Source organism: Candoia aspera, chromosome 1 (assembly GCF_035149785.1).
Source record: "Candoia aspera isolate rCanAsp1 chromosome 1, rCanAsp1.hap2, whole genome shotgun sequence".
Taxonomy (NCBI): Eukaryota; Metazoa; Chordata; class Lepidosauria; order Squamata; family Boidae; genus Candoia; species Candoia aspera.
The window spans coordinates 223,758,175-223,782,018 of record NC_086153.1 but is presented as its reverse complement, the minus strand read 5'-3'; the positions used below and the strand labels follow the sequence as shown (position 1 = coordinate 223,782,018).

Below are 23,844 nucleotides of genomic sequence, written 5' to 3'. Positions count from 1 at the left end.
CCAACATTTCCTCATTGTCAGCAGGGCACCTAAATACGGTAATAAATATTGACTCTCCAGATACTTCACACCATGATCAGGAACTTGCTTACAGAAGAAGTTCACAGACATAACACAGCTTTATTGAACACCAGATAAAAATCATATATGTGCAAAGTTTGTATGAGTCTTTTTGCCCCACATTTTGAATTCTAAGCTTTCTTCTGTATTTTCAAGTCAACAGGAAGTTAGTCATAGGACCATTTCTGGACTTGAGATTGGCAGAGACTTGCTTAGGGTTTACAAAACTGTTCTGTCTTGCCTGAGAATCACTGATTTCCATCTTGCCAGTTTCAGCCCTTACACAGTATAAGTTTAGACCGTAAATTGAAAGGTCTTTCAGAAAACAGGATTCTTGGGGATTTTAGAGAGTCGTGTGTTTTTGTAAAGAAACACACAATTTCCTCTCTTCTCTCCCCATTATAGCATTCCATGTTTTATAACTATTTCTACTTGATAAATAAATTGGTACTTGGATTGGCATCATGGATTCCCATGATTTCCATTGCATCTTAAAAATTTCCCATGGACTCCTCTTCATGGATTTAAAATAAAAATATTTTTAAAATAAAATGAATGAAAACTTACAAATTTGCCAGCTAATATAAGCTCAAGTGATAATAACAACAGCTTATAAGATATTTTAGAAAAACATTGCAATTTCTTTAGAAGTCAGTGTTCTTGGGTGGATTCTCATGAGAATTCAGCATTCTTGCTCAGGAACATGTGAGATCAGGGTTACATTGCTGAAATCTCACAGGATTTGGTGATATCACAAGATCTTTTTTTTCCCCCTTTGGGAAAAATGTTTGATGCCAGAAAAATAAGTTGACCCTTGTATTAGAATAACAGCCTATTTGCCAATGTTAATTAAATACAGAAATAGCCTCTTTAAAAAAAGGCTTCACAACAGCAATCATATTTACTACTTATACAAAATAGATTTGTTTTGCTAAACAGTTACATTTACTTGGGACAAACATAATTTTCCTATGGACGAGCAATAGACATTTTAAAAGTAAAAATGAATAGGAGCATCTAGAGATCTACACTGTCTAACTGGTTGCCTCACGTAGAAGGAAGGATGGTGTGGTGACCAATATCTGCCACTGCAGCTTTGCATTTCCTCTTTATTGCTAGCTTGTTACTGCTGCTCTCTGGGTAGTCATGTGGGACCCTCTGGCTGTAGGGCTTTTAATTTTGTTGAGACTACCTACCTCACTGTTCATTATCCTGCCTGCTTTTGGATTATATTTGGGTCTGAGAAACCAGACTTGTGGTAGTCTATACCCATAATCATGGGATTCAAGTTAGGGAAATTTAAGTGCCAAAGGAAGTTGATCTTATGAAGCCAGAGACCTTTCTCTATTCAAGCTGGTGTCCCAGGAAGGATGGAATTGGCATCTAGGCATCTGTTAAAGAATGGACTGATTGTTTGTTGTGTTGCTGGGAAGACAAACAGACAGCTGTCTTTGCTTTGCCCTGAGCTAAGACTCTGTTTTTGTACAGTCAAAGTGGGCACAAGGTCTGCTGTGAAATGGAAGGGATATAAAATTAGCTGTCACACTCATGCACTACACTGTCAACTTTTTCTTATTCCTGAATGGGAAGGGAATCTTATTCTAAATACCTTGTATGTCCATTCAGAGATCTATGGGCATGCTTTCTTTCATCCTGCAAAAGGCACGAGATGTACCTCCCTAGTAGCTTAGAGGCTGACCTTGATATGTGTCATGTATGCCAAACATGGCTTGATTTTTTTGGCAGAGGCTCTGACATTCCAGTAATCTGAGGCACCTCTGGAGGTTGATGAACAGCACAACTGGGGCTAAGCAGAAGTCTTTCTCCTTCACTGATCTGTCCTTTGTACAGTTCCTCAGAATAATTTCTGCTTTTTACCAGGATAGATTAAAATATAAAAAAATAAAAACACAGCTAGAAGCACGCTCCCATTCACTCTTCCTATCATTTAAAAGAAAAAGCCACAACCCAGAACTGTCAAAGCAACAACAATGTTTTAATGTTTCCATTGTAAACAGCTCTCAGATATCCATTATGAACAGAAAGGTATACATGTTTAAAACAAAATAAAAAGGGATGTAGCACTGTTTTAGGGGATAGAAACATATATAAAGTATACGGAATACTTTAAATGTTCAGTATGTGTATACACACACAGCATATGAAATGCGCTTGGAAGGGAATGCTTACTGTATTGGCTAATCTTTGCATTGCTCACTGCGCTTGCTGATTTAACCAGAATATTTTTTTTCCATTATTCCTTCAACAAATGGTTACATTTGGAGCTGCTTAACTTCTTCAGCTGTAGTGGGAATCATTCTTGGTCTGTTGTCAGAGAACAGTTGCGCTGCATTTTCAGAAATTCCCACTTGTGGATATTGCTGTCTGGGAAAGTGTTGATGTTAAGAATAATTCCCAAGAAATTCTTTTGATATATCTAGGAAACTGCAATTAAATACAGAGCCTTCTGCCCCAGACAGCATCCATTTCAGCAAAGGAGAGGAAAAGGAACAAAATGCTGTGAATGATCTTGCAAAGCCCTTTAATGATAGTTAGGTTAACTTATGTAGACTAACATATTCTCTACTTATTTATTTTGATCTGAGTAAGAGCTTGTCTGTTCTCTCCTGACAGACTATTCTTCCTATTCACTTTATCTCCCATCTGTTTTATGGTATCCACTGAAGTTCTTTTAGGTATACAGAAATAATGAGCCTCAAATTCAGTGAGTTTCTCAAAAACTCAAAAAGCAAATTGTGAACTGGACGTGAAATACTCATCTGTCACATCTCTAAATAGCAAATGGACAGTGTTGGCATTAAATATACAACCTTATCTTTCCTGTTCCTTTCTGTCCTTTGTAAACACTGGGTTATAGCATTAAACATTTCATGAGGCTCAAGCCTTAATGGATGAATAATGTCAGAAAGATAGTCTTTCCTGGATTCTTATGTGCCTGAGGTCAAAGAGAAGTCCAGCTGTTCCTGATCTGTCAGGCTAAGATGTCTATCCCCCATATACTCCTAAGTTTGCAGAATAAGCTTAGCGTGTGGCTATATGTATATTTAGATTTAACTTTTCCAAACCACCTTTAATCAGACCAAAGACTGACTTACTATAGCATCCTGTTTCCCATAATGGTCAACCAGATGATTAGGGAAAGGGCACATGTAGAGTGCAGAAGAACTCTCCTGCTCATTTCACAACATTTGGATTTCAGAAGTATACTAATTTTAATGATGATTAGTAGTACATATAGACAAATCCTTTATCCTCTGTTAATCTAATTCCCATGATAATGTCCTGTGGTAGTGAATTCCATAATTTATGTGCTGTGTTAACAAAGTGCTTCTTTTCCTTTTTCTGTATATCCCATCATGCAGCTTCATTAAGTGACTCTGGATTCTAGCTCTGTGAGGGAAGGAAAAAAATATTCCTTTAGTCACTTTTTCTATGAGAGGAAAAATGCTGTGCATCTCTATCATGACCCCTTTTACTCATCTATATGACTATCTCTTATCTCATTGTAGCATTATAGCTTATACATTAGCCTTAGCTGGTAAAAGTGCTTCATGTTACAGTGGATACTTGTGCCAACAAAGGTAGATCTGGAACTGCTCCTGATCTGTGGGCTTTTAAAAACAATGACTCCAAATCAGATTGAACATCACTCAGCTAGATCCCCAACTTGACTTCTGTTTCTTAGTCCACAACCAGTGTGTTACCAGAGTCAGGCCCTTTTTCAGCACTTCCACTGAAATATTGATGGCCTCCCTGATTTTCAGCATTAAGTTTTGGCTGGGCTGCTTCTTCAAAACAGGAAAAATGAAGGAAAGAGACACATTTCAGAGTTCAACAGCTTTCAGGTTGAAAATATTTCAAAGTAACTCCAATCAATGTACAATTGTTATCTAAATAAATTATACTTTTCAATTTTTACAACAAATATACTTTTATAAGCAAACCAAGCTATACGTAATTCAAATTATAAATACTTAAGTTATTTTAACACTCCAATCAGCCTCAGAATTAAGTACTGTGTTTGATTTTTTTCCCTAAGTATTTATTTCCCTACCCCCACAAACTTCAGCAAAGGATTGTTACCTTGTCGTGGTGCTGGAGCTTGAGCACCTCAATGATGCCATGAGCTAAACCATGAAGGGCCACCCAAGACGGGAAGGTCATGACAGAGAGGTCAGACTAAATGCAATCCCTGGGGAAGATAATGGCAACCCACCCCAGTATTCTTGCCGTGAAAACTAAATGGATCAGTACAACCAGAGATATGTCGGTATACCATCGGAAGATGAGACCCCCAGGTCGGAAGATGGTCAAAATGCTACTGGGGAGGAACAGAGGATGAGTTCAACTAGCCCCTGACATGATGACGCAGCTAGCTCAAAGCCGAAAGGACGGCTAGCGGCCGACGGTGCTGGTGGTGAACAGCGAATCCGATGTTCTAAGGATCAACACACCATTGGAACCTGGAATGTAAGATCTATGAGCCAGGGCAAATTGGATGTGGTTATTGGTGAGATGTCAAGATTAAAGATAGACATTCTGGGCATCAGTGAACTGAAATGGACTGGAATGGGCCACTTCACATCAAATGACCACCAGATCTACTACTGTGGACAAGAGGACCACAGAAGAAATGGAGTAGCCTTCATAATTAATAGTAAAGTGGCTAAAGCAGTGCTTGGATACAATCCCAAAAACGACAGAATGATCTCAATTCAAATTCAGGGCAAGCCATCTAACATCACAGTGATCCAAATATACGCCCCAACCACAGATGCTGAAGAAGCTGAAGTAGAGCGGTTCTGTGAGGATCTGCAGCACCTACTGGACAACGCACCTAAAAGAGGCATTATTTTCATCACGGGAGACCAGAATGCTAAGGTGGGCAGTCAAATGACATCTGGAATTACAGGTAAGCATGGCCTGGGAGAACAAAATGAAGCAGGACATAGGCTGATAGAATTTTGCCAAGACAACTCACTCTGCATAACAAACACTCTCTTCCAACAACCTAAGAGACGGCTTTATACATGGACTTCACCAGACGGACAACATCGAAATCAGATTGACTACATCCTTTGCAGCCAAAGGTGGCGGACATCTATACAGTCGGTAAAAACAAGACCTGGAGCTGACTGTAGTTCAGATCACAAACTTCTTATTGCACAATTTAGGATCAGACTAAAGAGATTAGGGAAGACCCACAGATCAGCTAGATATGAGCTCACTAATATTCCTAAGGAATATGCAGTGGAGGTGAAGAATAGATTTAAGGGACTGGACTTAGTAGATAGGGTCCCGGAAGGACTATGGACAGAAGTTCGCAACATTGTTCAGGAGGTGGCAACAAAATACATCCCAAAGAAAGAGAAAACCAAGAAGGCAAAGTGGCTGTCTGCAGAGACACTAGAAGTAGCCCAAGAAAGAAGGAAAGCAAAAGGCAACAGTGATAGGGGGAGATATGCCCAATTAAATGCCAAATTCCAGAGGTTAGCCAGAAGAGATAAGGAATTATTTTTAAACAAGCAATGCATAGAAGTGGAAGAAGACAATAGAATAGGAAGGACAAGAGACCTCTTCCAGAAAAGTAGAAACATGGGAGGTAAATTCCAGGCCAAAATGGGTATGATCAAAAACAAAGATGGCAAGGACCTAACAGAAGAAGAAGAGATCAAGAAAAGGTGGCAAGAATATACAGAAGACCTGTATAGGAAGGATAACAATATCGGGGATAGCTTTGACGGTGTGGTCAGTGAGCTAGAGCCAGACATCCTGAAGAGTGAGGTTGAGTGGGCCTTAAGAAGCATTGCTAATAACAAGGCAGCAGGAGACGACGGCATCCCAGCTGAACTGTTCAAAATCTTGCAAGATGGTGCTGTCAAGGTAATGCATGCTATATGCCAGCAAATTTGGAAAACACAAGAATGGCCATCAGATTGGAAAAAATCAACTTATATCCCCATACCAAAAAAGGGAAACACTAAAGAATGTTCAAACTATCGAACAGTGGTGCTCATTTCACATGCCAGTAAGGTAATGCTCAAGATCCTGCAAGGTAGACTTCAGCAATTCATGGAGCGAGAATTGCCAGATGCGCAAGCTGGGTTTAGAAAAGGCAGAGGAACTAGGGACCAAATTGCCAATATCCGATGGATAATGGAAGAAGCCAGGGAGTTTCAGAAAAACATCTATTTCTGTTTTATTGACTATTCTAAAGCCTTTGACTGTGTGGACCATAACAAATTGTGGCAAGTTCTTAGTGGTACGGGGATACCAAGTCATCTTGTCTGCCTCCTGAAGAATCTGTATAACGACCAGGTAGCAACAGTAAGAACAGACCACGGAACAACGGACTGGTTTAAGATTGGGAAAGGAGTACGGCAGGGCTGTATACTCTCACCCTACCTATTCAACTTGTACGCAGAACACATCATGCAACATGCTGGGCTTGAGGAATCCAAGGCTGGAGTTAAAATCGCTGGAAGAAACATTAACAATATGCAGATGATACCACTTTGATGGCTGAAAGCGAAGAGGAACTGAGGAGCCTTATGATGAAGGTGAAAGAAGAAAGTGCAAAAGCTGGCTTGCAGCTAAACCTGAAAAAGACCAAGATTATGGCAACCAGCTTGATTGATAACTGGCAAATAGAGGGAGAAAATGTAGAAGCAGTAAAAGACTTTGTCTTTCTAGGTGCGAAGATGACTGCAGATGCTGACTGCAGTCAGGAAATCAGAAGACGCTTAATCCTTGGGAGAAGAGCAATGACAAATCTCGATAAAATAGTTAAGAGCAGAGACATCACACTGACAACAAAGGTCCACATAGTTAAAGCAATGGTGTTCCCTGTAGTAACATATGGCTGCGAGAGCTGGACCATAAGGTAGGCTGAGAGAAGGAAGATAGATGCTTTTGAACTGTGGTGTTGGAGGAAAATTCTGAGAGTGCCTTGGACTGCAAGAAGATCAAACCAGTCCATCCTCCAGAAAATAAAGCCAGACTGCTCACTTGAGGGAATGATATTAAAGGCAAAACTGAAATATGTTGGCCACAGAATGAGAAGACAGGACACCCTGGAGAAGATGCTGATGCTAGGGAGAGTGGAAGGCAAAAGGAAGAGGGGCTGACCACGGGCAAGATGGATAGATGATATTCTAGAGGTGATGGATTCGTCCCTGGGGGTGCTGGGGGTGTTGACGACAGACAGGAAGCTCTGGCGTGGGCTGGTCCATGAAGTCACGAAGAGTTGGAAGCGACTAAACGAATAAACAACAACCCCCACAAAATAACAGCAAGCCCTATTATTATTTCCACCATTGCTTCAACATTTCTAAAGTATTTTGGGAGCTTGTATTGGCACCTATGGTGATTCTGTGGAAAAATCTGTTTCTATTCAAATTTCTGTTGACATTACGGCCTCGTTGACATAGAAAGCAGCACAACCTCCAGTCTACCCCACCTTGTCATTCTAGAAACTTCATATTCAGAAAGAGTTTGCAACTCTTTCTAAAACTAAGCTAAAATTGAATGAAAAAAGATTATCCCACTCATTTTATAAGGTGTTTTCAGTACATTTGAATGCTGGGTCCCTATCAGTGTAAAAATGTTTAAAATTTTCCTGTTGCCACATCAAGAAATGGAAAACTACAGTGGAAAAGTATACCATTAGTTTGTTAATAGTTTATATTTTTTGAAGGGCAGAATTGAGCCTCAATAACATTGATATTAAGAACATGAGAAACTTAGTTGTAATTCTGGGTCCATTACAAGTTGTATATCATAAAGGCTGAAACTATGCATATGACTTGGAAATAAATCCCTCAGGCAAGTTGAATTTATTCTGAAATGAGTGTAGGGCTTCAGTCTTAACTTCCACAATCACCAAATAATTGATTTTGACTGTTTTTTTCCAATTTATCTTTGAATTCATGGAGTTTATGAAACAGAATGCAGTGTTGGTAGCAAATACTGCTTTAACCAATTTCCTTTCTGGTAAGCAAGCTTTGCTACATCAGCAGCAGAATTGGTGGACAACATATCAAAAACATAAAGTATAACTCTTGCATAATAGAAACTCTATTATAACTTCTTCTTTGTTTTAAAAGTGCAAGATAATATGAAGAGGCAAACACTTTTAGAGTAAGAATTGAGGAGGGCCATGACAGGAAACATATTCAGAGTCTGGTACCTCCTGAAACAGATGTTGTATAAGCTTCCTGTCTTTAAACTCCCCCTTTATGAAGATGAAAGGAAAGAGGAAATTCAGTCTTTGGTGCAAGCAGATGCTGCTGAATACATGCTTCTCTTTCCTGCTGCCAGTGTCCTTCCTTTTGAAAAGTCACAGCTGTTCCTATGGCCATAGAACATTCCATCCAGCTTTTGTTGATGTTAGCTGGGAAGGGACACCCTGTATGTGATCATCTCTTTTCTTTCCTTTTGTTCTTTTCTTTCTCTTTGAAGATGCACACTCTGAGGACTAAATTATCCCATATGCAGAGGTTTTGCATTATTGGAATTGTGCTAGAGATATTGGTGGTGGACTTTGAGAATTAAAATTTTAAGAAGGAGGATCAGTCCAGAAATGACCCGTATTCCAATTGTAATTCAGAGGTTCTTCCTTGACTGTCAACCCTTGATGGAGACCATATTTCAAGACATCGAGGTTGCAATTTTCAAAAGCCTTGCTCTCAAGAAGAGAAGTGCTCTGCTGAGCTGATGTATCGATATAGGAAACTTGGAGATTAGGTCACCTGATTCCAACATTGGTCATTAGATTGAAACAAATTTATTATTCAAAATGAAGAGGTTTCTTTAGTAATATTGATGTTAGGTATTCTTTGAATGTCTTCATATTTGCTAAATAGTCTCTGGATATTTGATAGCCTATAATATTTGATTTTTAATTATTTCTTACAAATGATAATTACTGTATTTATTACTATTTAGTATTTCTAAATAGTAAGTTCTATGCACATAATTGTACTTAGTAGCTGACACTATGATAGATGGAGTTCCTGCATGATAACATAGAATATCAACTATGATGTTATGTAATTCCAGATAATGTGACAATTTGTAGCTTATGAAAGTTTTGATAAACATCAGATCCAATTTAAGAAGAGATGTCAGTGAATCTAGGGCTTCATCCCTGAACGTACTTACTTTGAATTAAGTAACATTCAGTAGACAACTGTAAAATTGCAGTATGAAGTATTTACCTTTTGAAACAAAATTTCATATTCTAAATATATTTTTATTATTTTAATTTAAATATTAAAATTTTGAATATTTCAGAAAATTTGTTCATGCATGCTGCTTTGCTAAAATGAAAATAGAAGCTATTGTGGCTTAGACTGCAGAAGAAAGTTGCATCACTAACCTAAACTTTTTTATTAAGTCCCAGTTGCACAACCTGATTAGTTGAGATTGTGTTTTTCTGCTGCAACAGAAGTTTGATTTATTTATTCACTTTAAACTTTTTTCTTTGTCTGCTGAACTCTCCAAACCAGCTAAAAATACTCACTATTGAACAGATGTAAACAAAAGGAACAGATAAAATCAATAAGCCAGTAGATAATGCAATGAAGGGAGAAGTAGAGTTCAAAATATTTTTCAGCTTTTCAAATGTATAGCTGGGCTCTGATAGTATTCCTTCTTCAGTTTTTTTTAGAACAAATTACTTCTGCTTTATTCAAATTGCACAACATTATTATTTTTTTAGATTTTTTTTTATCCTGCCTTTATTATTTTTATAAACAACTCAAGGCAGCAAACATACCTAATACTCCTTCCTCTCTCCTATTTTCCTTACAACAACCCTGTGAGGTAAGTTGGGTTGAGAGAGAGGGACTGGCCCAAAGTCCTCCCGTCGGCTTTCATGCCAAAGGCAGGACTAGAACTCACAGTCCCCTGGTTACTAGCCTGGTGCCTTAACCATTAGGTAGAGCCTTAAATCAGAACTTAAACTTTGTTTTATGAGTCTGAGAACTTTATTGGAATAGGCATTCATTACAAATAGGCATCTACAACTCAACATATGTTGCTGAATTCTCTCTTAGCAGCCCAGTCAATATGGCCTGTGGTGAAAGGTGCTGGAGGTTGTGGTCCAGGAACATCTTGAAGGCCATGGATTCTTACTCCTGCCCTAACTGGCGTAGTTCCAGACTGTTCGAAAGACTGTTCCTCTTATTTGAAACTTTCTGCTTCATTTCCATAGAAGTCTGCTACTAACAATAATGACAAAAAAAAAATCAGAATGTGTTCTGGTAACACAAGGCAAACTATGTTTTCATACTTGCATTCTGACATCACACTGGATGTAAATATAGAATTTATGAGGTTTGCATCATTATGTTACAATGCATGTTTTGTCACTTCCCTTCCATGTCCCTCATGGACATCCCTACCTGTTTCCTTTTGCCTTCAGATTGAATTTGCTTAATACAGGCTTGAACTTATATCTGTACCACTCATGCTGCAGAAGTCCATACCTGACTAGTCTGATCTCTTTGTGTTTTTATATAAAATATGAAATCTTTCTTCTGTGCAAGACAATTTGTTAACTCCCTGTTTTAAATAGTTCTAATGTTCTCTACTTACTGTAAATCTGAGGAAGATAGTATATGCAGATATAAGCAATATGGAATTATATGGGGAACTGAATGAGGAGATCATTTGATAGATTAAATTAAAAGTTTTGAAAAATAAAAGCAATAGTTAATTGGGGGCCTAAAGGAAATAAATATGGCTTTCTAGAGATAAATGTTCTACAAAGAGGATGCCACAACTCAAATCTTGGCTAATATGGTGAGTTGCCTCTACAGCTAACCTTAGAGACCAGACAGGTTCATTTAAGAGAAAAACTATTCTGGCCTCCCTTTTTAGAATTTTAAAGATGAAAACCAACACTTGGAACATGGTATCAAAACAAACTATTGCAACCTGCTATTGTAATAGCTTACTCACTGATTCAGTTCACTTGGTATTTTTTTTTTTAGTCAGAAGGAACCAAGCTACAGAAGGATCTCCGGACATACCTGACTTCAATTAAAGGTAATACTTAGAATAATAGTATTTTTGTTTTTCCATAATTTTCTGTGAAGTAAATTCCATCAACCATTATTAAGGCTTGTCTTGCCTTGTCTTGTTTATTACTGCTAGGTGATAGTATCTGCATTAACTTTAGGTAAAGGTAAAGGTTTCCCTTGACATTAAGCCCAGTCGTGTCCGACTCTAGGGGGCGGTGCTCATCTCCATTTCAAAGCCGAAGAGCCGACATTTGTCCATAGACACTTCCGTGGTCATGTGGCCGGCATGACTACACGGAATGCCGTTACCTGCCCGCCGAAGGGGTACCTATTCATCTACTCACATTTGCATGTTTTCGAACTGCTAGGTTGGCAGGAGCTGGGACTAGCAACGGGAGCTCACCTCGTCACGCGGATTCGAACCGCCGACCTTCCAATCGGCAAGCTCAGCAGCTCAGTGGTTTAACCCATAGCGCCACCGCGTCCCAAAGCGTTAACTTTAGAAAGCTATAATTATGGAGCTAAGTAGCTGTTGAAATTTAGTGGTCAACAAAAATTTAGGACAGGGGCAAATGCTATTTATTTGTAGCATAACATGGAAAAGTTACAATTGCAAAGGGATGTGCTACAGGCAGATTCTACTAGTATTTTATAAATGCTTGAAGTTCTGTTTTGTGTCATAAGTTAGGATGGTGAGAGGATAATCAAGGTTGGGGGAGATACCATCATGGCTCCTGGTACTCTACAAGGTCCTATGACAGTGCAGAAAAAATGGCCACCAGGCTTGAAAGCTTGGAACTTTGGAGTGGGAAGTTTTGTCTAGTTAATAACAAGTAAATTACATATTTTATAATTTTCAGTTTCCAAGAAGCAGGAGAGAATTTTATAAGAAATCAAAGTGCAAATCTCCTCTTTCTGATGGGACCCACTCCACTCCTTTTAATTTTGTTCTTACTCCCTTAAAAAAATCCCCACACAACTTGGCCCAGACTAATTATACCAATATACAGCATTTCCTAATTTAATCTTTCATTAAAATGTGGAGGAACAGACAGAAAGAAATAATATTTTTTTTAATTTCAGCCATATTTTTGAAAATTCTTCATAAATTATATTATGTTTGGAAGTGACAAATTAGACATTTTAAAAAGAAACTTGATTTTACTTGTTTATTAAGGAAAGAAATTAAAGAAAGAATATTAAACCACAAGGCAGTTCATGTATGTAGGGTTCCCTTTTGTTCATCCTTTTTTTTTTCTTGTCTGGAAAACAAATATTACCAAGAGTTCGGGATGAGTCCTTGATAAATGAGCAAGGTGGGGTTTTTTCTTTTTTCTTTTTGTGAGTGGGAGAATAATTATTTGGGTACTACTGTGTTAATTCTTTTCTATTTCAAAGCAATGCATGAAGCCTCCAGGAAACTTGCAGAGTGTTTGCAAGAAGTATATGAACCGGATTGGCCAGGAAGGGATGACACTAACAAAATAGTAGAGGTGAGGTTTGGATAAGCATTATAAATGTATTGTGATCAATGTTCTGTGGAGCCAGCAAGTTTTATATGGTTTGTAACATAGTTATTTGGTTTGCTACATTGTTGAACCATAGTTTAGTATGACACAAATAAATGTGCTTGTATCTCAGACTTGCACACTCCATCTTCCTTTGATAACTGTCACAAGGAGAAGAATAGAAGCCATCACTTCCTCTTGATTCTGCAATTTGTTTAGAAAGGATTAATTTACTGAAAGATGCCATGATCATATGACATGATTTAATCCTGCTTTGTTTAATGAACCATGGTTTAAATTAATTACAGCTTGTCTTTGTTGTGTAGAATAACCTTTGTGGTTAGAAGATGGTGTTTCCAATCTCTTCCTTGTGCCTATAGCAGCAAAGCAGGAATGGGGGAGTATTCAAACCAAAATCTTGAGCTCACTAGTTCTTGCAATGCTTAACTATGGTTTTGTGTTATGCACAAATTGGGCCAGTGTGTTCTATGATACAAAATATCCTTTGTGTGATTCTAAAAATTCCACATGAGAACAAGAAGCAATTAACAATAGCAAGCTTCACAGCTGGCCAGTATACAACCAGACCCATAGAATTGTACTGATCTTGAGTATCTACAAATATGTAATATTTTCTAACTTAATGTGATCGTGGGGCACCTGCCGATGTAGCTGCTTAGAGAAAAACAGTGGTGAATTGATGGAATCCATATATCTCATAAAGTTCAAACTATATCAGGAACAGAAAAAAGGCATAGAAATATTTGTCATATAGCAAATATTCCAAGTAAATCTTTTCTGCCTTGAATTTCTGCATGGTAGGTTGAAATTCAACAGTTAGAGTTTTCCTTGCTGTACAGAAGTTTCATTAAAGTAGTATCTTTGTCCAAATCTTGTAAATAATTGTAGCTTTTAAAGTTGTCTAGAAAAAATACATGACAGTTGTAGGAATAGATCCCAGTGCTGTTATACATACAGATACTAAAAACGGAAGCTTCAGACATGACCAAGATTTGTGTTATAGATTCACTTATTAAGCGAGGGATGAAATGTATCTCACTGTTACTGTACATTTGCTAATATAGATGAATTTGAGCTGCATAATGCATAAAATAACCCTTGGAAACAACTCTTCCCACATTGCTCTTACTCTGTTCCAGAACAATGATCTGCTTTGGATAGACTTTCATCAGAAACTGGTAGATCAAGCACTGCTCACTATGGACACCTATCTTGGCCAGTTCCCAGACATAAAGGTGCGGGTCTCACTTTCAGTCAATCAATCAATCAATCAATCAACAGTAGTCCTAACAGATGGTAAAACTTATCAAAGACAACGTTTGTTTTAGGTGAAATAGAGTAATGGAAGTAGCTTGATTTATTTGAAATATAAAACTTACTAAAACCATAAAATATATATCACATCAGAAACTGTTATTCAGTATGATGAAAAAACCCTTCTCCCAGATTCTGAGTGGATGGTAAGTACTGTTTGGCTGTACACTATCCATTCTCTCAACATGCACAACTATTTTCTTTCCTATAGTTTTTTTCTTTCATTTTTTTTTTTTAGTAATACAGTTTTTGAAATTGAAGTTTGGTTTTTGCTGTGGAAAACAGGAGCTAGTTTTTATTGTTTTGTGGCCTTAAGCTAATGAAAAATTAGCATGATTTCGATATGATCTGTTGAGTTCTTTTTTTCCTGTTTCATCTCTCAGAGCTCCCAAAGCAAAAATGCATCAGTGACAATGACATACTTCTTTTTAACTAATTAATTAATTAAGGAGAAAAATACTTCAAAATTTAGAGCAAAGGAAATAATACGAAGTGGTTTTCTAAGTGAATTATATTTTATATACCTGAATGAGGTTTTGTTTAGGGCAGAAAGCTGCTGTTCTGTATTTCTTCTCCTCCTCCCTTCTTCCTCAACAAAGCAGAACTGCAAGGGGAAACCATTCTTGTTCTTTTCAGTCCTTCACTGCATCTATATATGGAGACTTATAGCTAACAGGGAGAACTGCAGTTCAATCCTGAGATTTTTCTCAGCTTTCTTTTCTCCAGCGCAACAAGGCAATGTGTTTGCCATACGGCAATACTTGTAATTTAGTTCCTACACGGAAACGGTCACCTTGACTCGGTGTTAGAGAAATCATTTAATTTTCTGCTGTATCCTAGAAGAATAGCAAAACTAACCTTCCCTTTTCTTGCAATTAATCCATTTTATGAAGGCAGTTATATATTTTTAATACTTATTTTCAGGTAACCACTTCAGTGCTGTTTAGTTTCATAAGCAGTCACCCACATATATAACTGCTGGCTTGGCTAGCAGCTTGCAGTGACTCTTCAGCAATGGTAGCTTAGATTAGGAGAACTATTTTGTTGAAATTGGCAACAGGTGATAGCAGTGAGATTCTGTGAGGCAGAATGCTTCTCCAGTTTGGAGCTCACCTCTACTTTTTTTGTTTTTTTGAGTTACCATATCTGGGCTGCAAAAATCTGTATGACCGCTAATTTTCAGCAAAGTGATACATAAAATTAGAGGCTTTTTGTATCAGAAACCCATTGCTCCCCAATTGTTCTGAGAGGAGGGCTTTTGGGCTCTGCCTGCCCCACCCTACCCCAGTGACCAGTTGGGGATTTTTTTTCCTCACTGTGAAAAGCAAATTCAATGAGGACAGAAGGGAGGTGGGCAGGAAGAGTCCAGGTGGCTTCCTGTGAATCTTTGTGCCCTTTCATTAGCTAGTTGGAGGCAGTGCTACCTGGGTCAGTGGAAGGATCAAGTGCAGCACTGAGGACTCTCATGTAATGGCCCAAAACAGCTGCCGAGGGTTTGAGGATCAAGGCTGGTCGTGGCTGAGTTGAAATGCCCAAAGAGAGAGAGAAATACTTGCATAAAAGTATTCAAGGTAGTAGGGTTAGTGGATCATTTTGGGGAAATGGGAAAGCTGGAAGATGAAATTGTACAAAGTCACTGCATCTCACTCCAACCTCTCTCACAAGGCTGCTCTGAAGATAAAAAAGATAACTCATTGCTGTGCTTCAACCTTCCACTCAGCCAGCTAGTATTCCATCCAACTAGCTGGTAGAAAGACACACACACAAAATGCCAACTCTCTCCTTTGGTTTCCATTGGTGCATTTGCCAATTGGGGGTGGGTGGGTGGGTGGGTGGGTGGGTGGGTGGGAGGTTGTGGGGGGTGCTGTGCATCAGAAATTTCAGCATATAGTAAAGCAGTCACATATACATTGAGAGAAAAAGGTTGAAATAATTATTTACATTGGTCTTAAACAGGTTTAAGAATCCTGACTATAAGACAGTTGCTTTTTGGTAGCATAATTGGGAGAATGCATGTACATTGGACTGTAAAAGTTGTTCATTTGTGGCTCTGGTGTTCAGTATTCAGTTCATGTCTTTCATGTTCTTTCTACATCCCCTTTCAGTCTCGCATTGCTAAACGGGGAAGGAAACTTGTAGACTATGACAGTGCCAGGCACCATTATGAATCTCTTCAAACTGCAAAGAAGAAAGATGAAGCTAAAATTGCCAAGGTAAAGAGCCCTTGTAAGAGGTGGTATGGCTAGTTTTTCTCTTTTTGTTGTTAACCAAGGAATTTAAGGTATTTGTACTGCTCTATATTTTTTTTCCTAAATGTAAAAGCATTGATTTTCAGTTGAAGAAAAATATGTGTTTCATTGCCTGGATAATGCTTTTTTGTTTTAGTATTCTACAAAACAATCAGCTTTTTGTTGTTAGGAGTCCAGAAAGCAACTTTCAGAATTCCTGACAAACATGATTTTATCTTAAAATGAAAAACAATGCAAAAACTATTATTTACAGCTGAGATGGAAAATCAGTAGGTGTGTGTCAGTGCTAAAAGGAGAGAACTAAATGAGGAAACAAGAAGTCTTACAGCTAGGTGGTGATGAAAATCAGTCCAGAAAGTGCTCTTTCCATAAGTATTCCTTTTCTCCTGAATTAATGAAGCATTTAGGGCAGCTTGAAGATGTGTGGACTTCAACTCTCAGAATTTCCCATTCAGAGTTTCTGGCTGATCCAGCCTTTTCTGATGGGACTATTTGCGTCATGGGGAAAAGTGATTTTGCTAGGGCAGATTGTCCAGGCTTTTTCAGGTGAGAGGCACCTGCCTCTTTGGACAGAGGTAACTGCTGTACATTTCTATCTGCAACCATTGCTAAGAATGCTGATGACACAAGTCATGGATATCAGCTGGAGTGATTTTGTGAACTTTGGATTAAGCATCTTCTCAATCAAGCTCTGTGAATATTGTTCCTTTTGCTCTGAAAAATCTAAACATATCACTAATGGGGGAATACTCTTCAATTCATGTAGCTCTATGTGGCCCTCATCCGCATTCTAAATGACCTGCTGTAAAATCCTGTGGATGTTTAAGGAAGTGCCATTGCATTTGATGCAACTTACTCCCACCTTAGCCTTAGAGAGTTGTCAACTGTCACAATGGAGATGGACATGAAGAAAGAAGACTAATGCTTTTTCTTCCTGAAGGAGAAAAGGGACCTAGATCTGACTTGTCAAGTGTGATGGGATATAATTTTGCTTTGTTCATCTCTCTCAGTACAACATCAGAGAAAACCCAACTGTATTATTATGGGAAATCTTTCCCCTCAATCCTCTTTAATTGGTTTACCAAAAGTTTAGTTGTGTAGAATAGTGTTAAAGTAAGATATATTTTGAGTTATAGTAATACTAATTCATTATGCTAAGATGCTCACTAATAATTAATCTGTGTCCTGAATGTGAACTCTGAGCTTAATGGTACACTAGCAGAAATTTATCTTCAATTTGAAAATCAATTCTAAAGCAGCCTGATATTATTTAAAAATCATGAAAATAATTTTAATTCATTTATTGGAACTTCTGGACAAAAAATAGTGTGACATATTGTTTAAAAGATTGAAATGTTAGGATTCAACAAAGCTGCATGGCTATATACTAAAATCTTCAGAAAATTAAAATTGTTTCAATGAGCAGAATAGTTTTGTTTCTAATTATTTCTCAGAAACAACTGTGTATGAAGAAACGGCTTGTGCTGGTAATAGTGAGTGAGCACAGAGATGTAGTAATAAGTAATTCTCTTCAGATTATGCAGGACCCAACTGTAAAAGCATATTTCCTTTTGCCTTTCTCCACAATGTACATGTATTGCTGTATTTTCGTAATAAACCCTTTTCATACTTTAACATAATCAGAGAGATGTGGGGGCAAAGTTCCTGGCTCCATATGTGTGGCCCCGATCCTGGCTCCTACATTTCTACCTTTCCAGCTTGAGTTTGGAATTCTGAGGCGAGGAACATTATGCATATAGAACTGCATGTCCAGCATTCCAAGATCTGGACATGGCTAGCATGGATGAGTCTTAAGTTTCCCTGTATCAGGCCTTCATGCAGAAACATGGATCTGAGACTAGGAATAGCTATATGACCTGAGCTAGACCTTCTAGTCACTTTAAGGCAGGGGTCCACAAACTCTTCAGCTCACTGACCCCTTCATGAAGTTTCAGATTGTTCACTAAACATTTATTATATGAAAATCATTTAATAAATACTACTTTAACTAATAGTACTATGAATAATAATAATAATAATAACAACAACAACAACCATAACATTGACCCCTTGGAGAGTCCCATCAAATCTTGGGTGTCAATAGTGACCACTTTGGAGAACCCTGCTTTAAGGCAAGTAACACATGTTGCTATTGTACTGTGTTCTTCTGACCTATGGAAGATGTTACAGGGAGCTATTTAATAATTAAGAAACCATTTCCCATCAGGCATGTCCATGCCTGTCATACTGTTAAAAGGACAAGAACCAGTTCAAGGAGCAGGCTTTTCCAGCCATTTTATAAACTGATGTTAAAATGCTACAAAATGTGAATAATCTGCATGGCTGCAACAAATGATGTTGTCTTTTAATCTTGGCTCCTCTTGAAGTTGCTTATGACTTACGGAAGGAGACGAAGTAAGGTTGGAAACTGTTGCCATCTAAATGACTAACAATTTCTTCTCTGTTGCTCTCTGCAGCTGGAGTGTTCGTAAGCTCTGCTGGCTCTGGGGTTCATTGATCATTCTGTGGACCATTAATTACTGCTAGACTTGGCATGTCATATAGGATTCACCCTTGACTTATCACTTAATACTGACTTTCTGTTTTTTTGTCGGGGGTTGTTGGTTCATCCCGGCATTTATTATTTCATTTTTCTTTAAAAAAGAGTAATTCTCAAAAGGTGTCTGTTTTCTTCTTGTTTTTGTTTTGAAACTGCTCTTGCCCAGCCTGTCTCGTTGCTTGAGAAAGCTGCGCCTCAGTGGTGCCAAGGGAAGCTACAAGCGCATCTCGTAGCTCAGACTAACCTGCTGCGGAATCAGGTGATGTCCCAGCCTCTCTTGCTGTCTAACCCTGCATGTGCTGTGTCTGGCTGAAGCCCTCTCCTATGCTTATTCCCCAGGCAGCGTTCACTCTAACCTCCCACAGAAGTATTCTTTTCTCTGGGGAGAACATTGACTTAAAATTTAGACTTCTTGAAGCCAAAACAAGTTTGAAAAAGTGATGTAATTTTTCTGATTTTGTGTACCATTTGATTAATATATGACACAATGTCCTCATCAGCAATTAAATGTACCGGTGACCAGTGAGAAGATAGGATAGAAGGTGGAGAACTGGTTCCAGTAGTTTCTGTTTAATTTCTGTGTCTCTATTGTGTGGCAGAGAGCCCGTTTGGTGTAGTGGTGAAGGCATCATGTTAGAAACCAGGAGACCGAGAGTTCTAGTCCCGCCATGAAGCCGGTTGGGTGACCTTGGGCCAGTCACTCTGTCTCAGCCCTAAAAAGCAGGCAATGGCAAACCACTTCTGAAAACATTGCCAAGAAAACTGCAGGGACTTGTCTAGGCAATCTCCAAGGACACAACTGAATGGATTAAAAAAAATATGTGGCAACTGGTATTGCTTATTTAGAAGTAGTATTTGGCTAGGAATTTATAGTTCCTGAATCATGATCCAATATTTATGGATTCTGAGATCTATACATGATAAAGAGGGGAGACAAGTGTATATCTGCATATCATACAGTAGCCTCTTCTTGTTATGTATTTAGATTCTCATACTCCTTTTATATAGGACTGAGTATCAAAGGCTTTATAGCAAGGCTTACTATTTTTAATAACTCACCAGTACCTAAAGTCCTTCACTCTCATTCAAATTTCAGACTGGTTGACCATGGTTCTTGGTCAACAGTTACTCTTCTCCTTCATTAAAATCCAGCTGTTAAATCCCAGGATCCATTTCATGTGGAAGCCCCAGAAATGATACTGTTGTTCTATTGCCATATCCCTTTCCCTAACTTCACTCTTTTACTGTAACTGTATAACAAGCAAGGAGAAAAGAATCCTTTTGTTGTTGAGTTGCCAGAACTGTGTGGGCTTCCTTGTGATTCTTAAGTTCTGTTTGTACATGATATTTCATAGATTAGCTTTTTATAAAATCCAGATTTTTAAAAAATGGGTTGAGAGCAAGCTTTAAGACAGTTTTTACAATTTTTAATGCTTGTTCTGCTTTATGATTAGAAATGTCTCTGGACAATGTAATCCTTTTTTCCTAAAATAATTTGAAGAAGATGGGGTGCCAGTAAATAAGATCCTGCCAAGAATTCTGAACATCCAAAAGCCTTATGGGAAACAATTTTCTAATAAGTGAATAAGAGTTATCAGATGTCTGTATGCCATGAGGAACAGAAATAAGGACCACCTTAGTGTATTGTGTTTTAACAATGGACACACTTGGGAACTAAGAAAGCTAAATGAAGCAAAGAATTAAATAAAAGAGAAAAAAGAGCAAATAGTGGAGGATCATAATTTATTGTCCTGAATGAAAGGAACCTATTTCCTTTTTTGTGGCTTCCCTGAACTGGTCAGTGAGTAAGTTTTATTCTTGTGCTGGCTACTTAAAACCCAGCTTCTCAAATTCCAGATGGTTTGGACTACTATCACCCCTGACCATTGACTTTTTAAATTTGGACTGATGAGAGTTTTGGGTGGTCTGTATCTGGACTGAAACATGTGTTTGGTCCAGATGTGTGTTCCAGCATTTCTGGGGGGAAAGAGTGGGACAAAACCCAAACATAATCAGTGGCTACTAAGGGAAGGTAGGAAAAATATGTTACTGGGAATATTGGGGAGAGGTGCGGGTGAGTTGGTTAGATTTGCAGCTCTTGAAGCCAAGGAAATTGGTGGTGGCGGCTAAGGGAAGATAGAAAAAAGAACATGGTAGAAAGATTAGGAAACTAGTGGGCCACTTGAATGTGCTGTGCTTGAAACCAATTAGCTTCAAATATGGCATAGCCAAGTGGCCTGCCTACCCTCCAATCTTCACAGGATCTTCCCTCCTCTACTTCCTCTTAGCCACTGCTAATGTCCTTGGAGTAGTCCACCCGGAATGGTTCATCAGAACTTTTGGATTTCAAGTTCAAAACTTTTCTGGTTTGTGCACACCCTAGTATGTGGTTCTTTTTGTAGGTGAGCTAACTTTTAATTCCTTGGTTCCTGCCATAATCTCTTGTCTTTTATCAGATAGGCAGTAAATAACATGGAAGTAGATTTACATTTTTCTATCAGAAAGATGAGGGGAGGTGTCTCAAGAGGGTAGAAATAAATTACTACTCTAGCAGTGTTCTCTTCTGGAATATATTCAATTGCTTAAGACAGCAAATTCCTGCCTTCCTACAACCCCATTGAAATGCTGACTAAAAGCACTACAGATGCTTGCTTTGTAAAACTGGCCCAGAATCAACTATGTATAAAGAAACTCTTTTTCTTTATGTTCATGAATCAGATGGGCAGCCGTTTCATCTTGCTTTTGGAATTCCTCCATGAGGATGAAAATAGATCATATTTGAATCTAGTATTTAAAAAAAATTCAAATTAAAATTTTAAAATCTGCAGAAATTGGCACTGGAAATTTCAAGTGAATCCAGATGACATAGATAGTTAAGTAGCTTTTAGGGGTGATTTTGTTAGCAAACTATATAGAGGTGGTATAATGCTAAAACACCAACTAATATGATTAGTATCTTAAAAGATTAAAAATTACTTGGATATAAAAGGTCTAGGAAATGCAGATCACTAACATTGCTTGTTCTACAGAGACCTCACCCCCCAATGTATCCATTAATTTCTGAATTATATTTCATAAGTAAAAAAAGGTGGATTAAAAGAACTATTGTGATCCAGTGAATAGTGCTTGTTTCTGGAATTGAAATGCTTGCTTGCTTATTTATTGTAGGGTTTATATATCACTTCAGTCCAAATAGCTTTGAGCAATACATATCAGAGCAACACTAACACTTTACCGATGCAAATGTTAATAAAGTTGACACATCAAATAGAAGCAATGATATAAGAACGTAATAGTTATATAAGCAATTTTTTATTTTTTTATTATTTATTCAATTTGTACAGTTGCCCATCTCAGCAAATGACCGTGGGTGGGAAACAATCTTAAAATAAATTAAAAACAAATTCTCAGTTTGTTGAGTTGAAATAAATATTCAGTTGATTTAAAATCAACCATATCAGCTGTTTCCAAAATGTATCTCTTTTTCAGGAATATTTTGAAGTGATCCTTGTTTATTGGTCAAATTCCATTTCTGCCATTTCCATACAATTTCTCAGCTGTTGTAAAAACAGAATGTAGAAAGAAGCCATGAGATTTGTGTAGCAAGGTAGAATTTGTGCATGATACTCCTGGTCAGATTTGTTTTCTATTCCCTTTTTGACTGTTCAGTTTAGTTACTATCTTTGATCATTGCTTTGTATAACTATAGCAGAGCGTATCTCAATATTTTTATATTTTATATTTATATTATTATTATTAATTACCCTTAAGATGAAGAGACAAATAATTGTCATAATAACTATTTGTTGAGGAGGATTGCCAAACTGATTCCCATGGGAAACCATAGTATTGTAATTGGATTTAAGAGCCTCTTATAATTTGTTTATAGAGTGAACGTTGCCTTGGGTATTTCTTTCTCACAATATTGGAGCAAGAGATTGCTTTTTCAGTTCCTTGAGCATGAATAATTCTGTCCGCCAAGAATGGAAAAGTAGACTAGCTCAGTAGTGAGATTCCAAGTAATAATGTAATATGCAGTTTATATGCTTCAACCCCTGACTTTGCTATTAAATTCTGACCACTGCTTAATTCAGCCATTCATCAATATCAAATCATGTGACACCCTCCCTCCATGCTTTAAAAAAAAGCCCAATCAGGCACTAAGCTACCGTTAGAGTATATATCTTCACTAGGAAAACGTATTTCTGCTTTAACTAAAGATTCTGACTTGTGTTGCACATATTAGCATCTTACATAGGGTGACTGAAGTCTTCTTAGAATTTCTTTTCAAGGACAGAGGGCTCCTTGACTTACGTGCATTCTAAGGTACAGTTATTATAGTGATATATAAGTAATCTATAAGTTGTCCTTAGGGACCTCTTGGCATTCCTGCCATTTTATTGGTATATAAACAGTTTCTGTTTTTTTCTTGCTGAATTGGTAAGAGTCCAGCTTCACTATTTACCCATATTATGGTAGACTATATATGATATAAAATGAAGCTTCTGTATATTTACTGGTTAAATATTCTATTTCATTAGTGTCTAGATACATATGTACCTACCGTTATTACTTCGTTAGGCTCTTTAAAACTTGGTGCTAGCCCTAACCACCTGGGGAGTATCAACCATTTACTTATATAAGTTTTACTTTGAACTGAATATTGCACAATTGCATTTCCATGGAATTCCAGAAGTCTGTGTATATGTCATAACTCTTACTGGTATGTAGACTGCCATTTCCCACATTTTTGTAGATGTGTTCTGAGAATGAACTAGAGTAATGTGCCTTTTGGAACTCCTAGTATTAGCCACATAAGCAGTTTCCATTCCTGCAGCTACACATGGAATTCTCACCTTTATTGGGGAGAGATGGCCATGGGGAAGTAGAAGGGCATTGCAGAACATTTCTGTCTGCTCAGGTTGCCAGCTCATATTACAGTAAATGTTTTCCAGATCATCATTGTACTACACAGAGATACTGTACTACTGTGCTACTCCTGAGCAGGCCTTGCTTTTAAACATTAAGTCAGGTAACCCAACCTTGTAGTGGTTCTGCTGTGAAGTTCTTCAACATGGTAAAGC

General features: G+C 37.8%; 1 protein-coding gene across 12 annotated transcripts in view; it reads left to right on the top strand.

Annotated features, from left to right (window-relative positions):
* BIN1 (bridging integrator 1) overlaps positions 1-23,844 on the top strand; it is a 106,835-nt gene that overhangs the window by 50,437 nt on the left and 32,554 nt on the right. For 9 of the 12 annotated variants that reach the window (XM_063288818.1, XM_063288820.1, XM_063288827.1 and 6 more), the window contains exons 3-7: positions 11,079-11,133; positions 12,507-12,601; positions 13,777-13,872; positions 16,057-16,164; positions 18,927-19,019. In XM_063288818.1, the coding sequence (XP_063144888.1) occupies positions 11,079-11,133; positions 12,507-12,601; positions 13,777-13,872; positions 16,057-16,164; positions 18,927-19,019 (447 nt within the window). The remainder of the gene's footprint in view (positions 1-11,078; positions 11,134-12,506; positions 12,602-13,776; positions 13,873-16,056; positions 16,165-18,926; positions 19,020-23,844) is intronic. The other 3 variants (XM_063288824.1, XM_063288821.1, XM_063288829.1) reach the window with 1 other exon arrangement.